The following is a 4,312-nucleotide window of genomic DNA, read 5'->3' as shown; positions in this document are numbered from 1 at the left end:
GGAGTCTTGTTTGTCTTTTATTTCCTCAGTTGCCACAAAGAGGGGCTATGAGAAAGAGACTCATTTCAGCATTTACCTTCAACATTTTTTTCGGTAGGACATTGCTCTCTTCACATTATCTGTATGTGTTTCATGCCTAGAGAAAGCACAAAATAAATGTTCTTCCTGATGGGTAAAGAACACTCATTGCAGCAGAACCACTGCAGACTCGAGAGGGGAGCTGCCCAATGGAAGGTCTTTCTCACTGCAGAATAAATCTATGATGTGCATTTGCTCACACAGAAACAGACAATTTGATATGCCTGTGGGCATGCCCAGGAAGACGTGTTACAGGTGTCGAGGATCGACATCCTTCTGCTCTCAGGAAAGAGAAGGTGTGCCAGGGAAAACAAACCCCACTCTCCAAAAGAGCCTTGTTGTGTGAAACGCCATGCCAGACACCACCCTTCCTCCAAAGCAAGGGATGGGCACATCGCAGGGTGAGTAGCAACAGCTCTCTTAAACACTTGCACAAGAAGGAAAGGATTCCCACCCCACTCCTCCCCCATCACCCAAGAGGCCAATTTCTTCCCTTGAGAAAGAGCAGATGATAAGTTACTTGTCCCAGGGCAGCCCCTCACATCGTTCGTTTCCAGTGCTGTCTGCTCAGCCCGGCTGTGGGGCGCTACATGGCCAGCTCCATCCTCTGGCGCATCTCCAATAAAGCAAGTGGGAGTTGGTGCCCACAGGCTGAAACATGCAGCTACAGACTTCAGTGCAGAAAGCTCTGATTTGAACGAGGCTGCTGTAAGTGCCAGGTGGTTGATGAGAGAAAAGGTGGGGCTGTGGGTAGGGCTGAAGAATGGCCACAGATTGTCAACATAAAGGGTCTTGATTTTTGTATACATTCAAACTCCACTGGAGATGCTCAGGATCAATATGGACTGAAGATTCCTGATCTCACAGAATGTATAAGCAGAAAAATGAAGAAAAGTGGGGAAAAAATGAATCCTTTCTTACTGTTTAGTATTGACATCTTTTGACTTTGACTGCACTCCTGAAACCTCTCCTATTAACCACATAAGAATTGAAGCCCTAAAGGAAAATGATGCACAGAGCCTTGGCTCCTTAGGGAGTTTTGCATGTTAATGAGCCCTCTGGTGCCAAGCTCCTGAACTGCAGATCCTGAAAGATTGGACAAGCCTCTGAAGAAGTAGAAGTCAGCAGCAAACGTCCAAGTTTCTGAGACTGTTAGTGGGCTCCACTGAAGACCGTCACTGAAGAGACCATGGAGGGAACGACCATGTGGCCCACCTCCATGTGGATGTGGCTGTGAAAGCCCTATATGTGTTTCAGCAATCACGATGGCCAAGGCCTGGCCGTCGTCCCCCGAGGAGGGCGATCCGTTCCACCAAGCGATGCTAATGGCTCTTCCTGGGAGCGGTGGGATATGGGGGTGTGTGATGCCGAGTGCAGGACAGTGTTAGGACATTTCCTAGGCTCTGTGGAGTGAGGGTGAGGAGGCAATGAGGCTCTGGGCTGTATGGAATCACTGTTTTCTCACAGGTGTCAGTGGAAGAGACAGTTGCCATAATAGGGAGGATAAACACTTCAGCTCTGCTGAAATCAGTCCAGCCTCTCGGCCATCCCCACCACAGATGGTCCTACACTGTCCTATGCCTCTGCCTGTTTCCCTGCAGATTTTAGCCACCCCACTGCTTCCCACCTTGCTCTGACCCCATGTTATCCCAGGTTTTACTGATGTCCTTCTGTCCTCACTGGCTGTTGCTTCAAACACAAAGCTGAAGATTTGCCAGTGCCTGTGAGTTCCCCACCACCTATCCGGTTTCCTTCAAAGCCCTCCTGATGCTCCTCTAGCTCTCAAGATGTCCCAGCCCCACACTTGCTTGAATCCTCTATGTATATCCACATCCCAGCACTGAGATGCACATCGATCTTCTCCTGCATCCTTTAAAGTCAACGCTCAACCTACTTCACTTCAGCATGACAGCACACACACCCACACACCCCCTGCTATTTCAGGTACTCTTCCTACCCTTAACACACTTACTGCTGGGCACACCCCGCTCTCTCCCTGCACTCCCATGGGTCTCACAAACCCTTCCCGCTTCCCCTGCAGTTATGGGACCTCCCTCTGGGAGGGTCATGCATTTTCCAGCATCATGGATGGTTCTTGTGGTCCATCCAAGTGTGGGCAGTGAAGGAGGGGAAGAGAGCAAGGCCAGCTCATGAGGTGTGACTGAACACAGCCACCCCCAGCAGCGGGCATTCCCTCTCTGCCAGGGTGAGGCATGCACACAACATGGAGACATCTTCCTTATCTTTGCTGTGCACAAGAGGGGACTTTCTTCCTGACACCTTCCCAGGAAAAACCTCCTCTTCCTCCTCCACCTGCACAGATCCACTGCTTTCCATTTCTGGGCTCAGGCATGGCTGGAAGGATTTGCTAATGCCATAAGCCATCACTTTTTTTCTCAGGGACATCTCCCGACCCTCTCTCCCAGGCCTACACATGGCCAATCACTGCTGCTCAGGGCCACTCACTCTTCAGCAGCAGCTGGTCAGAGCTGGCCATTTCCCCGATGCAGGCACTGAGCCCAGCAGGAGAATGGAGATGGCCTCACAGCCAGACTTACCCATAAACTGGGTGAACGGCCAGTGCTGGAAATGACTGGTGAGAGAGGCTGGGAGGTGAAAAAGGCCCTGGGCCACCTTCCTGGTCTGTCCGTGCCACCAAGGACACAGACTGGCCTCCTCTCTCCTGTACCTGCGTGTCTCAGCTCGCATCCAGGAGCCCTGTCTGTGCACCACAAGCCCCCTGATGCGAGCCCTCATCCTGCACGGTCATGCAGTACAAGCTGCACACTGATGTTTTTCTCTCGCAGGAACTTTCCAGCTCAGCCCAGCTCCCTCCAAGACCTCCTACCTCCCCTGCCCTCTCTCCAGCCCAGCCCACTCTGGTCTGGCCCCACAGCACTACTTGCCACAGGGTGCTGCAGAGCTCTGGCCACTCACCCCAGAGCCCCAGCCCCTCTGAAGGGCACAGCAGCCCCTGGGGGGCAGTCACAGAGACGGGGGGCCACAAGGACAAGGAGATCAGTGGCACCCTGTGTCCCCTGTTCTCCTCTCCAGCATATCCTGAGAGGTCCGCAGCCCCTCCGGACCATCCCGTCTCCCCAGGCTGGCACAAGAGCCCTCGTCCTTGCAGTCCTCAAGAGCTCCTCATCCCTCTAGCACAAAGCAGCCTTCTCCAAGCTGGTGCAGCCAGAAAGGCGTTTCTGTTTCCGATTTATTTCTGCTATGCTGAGGATGGATCATAGACCAAGAAGTTGCTGCAGGTACTTTTAATTTCTTAAAGAAAATGGTTTCCTATTTATACAAAGACTCTGGGTCACACAAAATGGGATGAATCATTAAGGGGAGGAATACTTATATGTAATTGAAAACAACAACTTCCAAAGTGGGAAAAAAAAAAAAATGTAGGAAAAGCAGACTTGGCCTGTCACGACAAACGCTGGGAGGCAGCTGCAGAGGAAGGTAGGCAGCCTATGGCTGCTGAAAGACATCCAGTTACCAGTTTGCTCAGGGCATCCTTGAGCTCCTGGTTCCTCATGCTGTAGATGAGGGGGTTCACTGCTGGAGGCACCACCGAGTACAGAAATGACACCATCAGATTGAGAACTGGGGAGAAGATGGAGGGCGGCTTCAGGTAGGCAACCATGGCAGTGCTGATAAACAGGGAGACGACGACCACGTGAGGGAGGCAGGTGGAAAAGGCTTTGTGCCGTCCCTGTTCAGAGGGGATCCTCAGCACAGCCCTGAAGATCTGCACATAGGAGAGCACAATGAAAACAAAACACCCGAAAACTAGAAAAGCAATAAAAGCAATAAGCCCAACCTCGCTGAGGTATGTGTCTGAGCAGGAGAGCCTGAGGATCTGGGGGACTTCACAAAAGAATTGGTACAAGGCATTGTCTTTGCAGAGTGGCAGTGAAAAGGTATTGGCCGTGTTCAGCAGAGCGTTGAGAAACCCACTGCCCCAGGCAGCTGCTGCCATGTGGACACAAGCACTGCTGCCCAGGAGGGTCCCGTAGTGCAGGGGTTTGCAGATGGCAACATAGCGGTCATAGGCCATGACAGTGAGAAGAAAATATTCTGATGATAGAAAAAATAGAAACAGAAAGACCTGGAGAGCACATCCCCCATAAGAGATGGCCCTGGTGTCCCACAGGGAATTGGCCATGGATTTGGGGAGAGTGGTGGAGATGGAGCCCAGGTCAAGGAGGGAGAGGTTGAGGAGGAAGAAGTACAT

General features: G+C 51.9%; 1 protein-coding gene across 1 annotated transcript; it reads right to left on the bottom strand.

Annotated features, from left to right (window-relative positions):
- Positions 1-3,502: 3,502 nt before the first annotated feature.
- On the bottom strand, positions 3,503-4,312 carry LOC132320234 (olfactory receptor 14C36-like). Its single transcript, XM_059832506.1, has one exon. The coding sequence runs from the start codon at positions 4,310-4,312 to the stop codon at positions 3,503-3,505; it is 810 nt and encodes a 269-aa protein (XP_059688489.1).

This window comes from Gavia stellata, chromosome 34 (genome assembly GCF_030936135.1).
Source record: "Gavia stellata isolate bGavSte3 chromosome 34, bGavSte3.hap2, whole genome shotgun sequence".
NCBI classification, from domain to species: Eukaryota; Metazoa; Chordata; class Aves; order Gaviiformes; family Gaviidae; genus Gavia; species Gavia stellata.
This window is presented reverse-complemented; position numbering and strand designations above follow the sequence as displayed.

Coding starts and splice junctions, on each gene's coding strand:
- LOC132320234 (XM_059832506.1), bottom strand. CDS start 4,312: ATGTACTTCTTCCTCCTCAACCTCTCCCTCCTTGACCTGGGCTCCATC.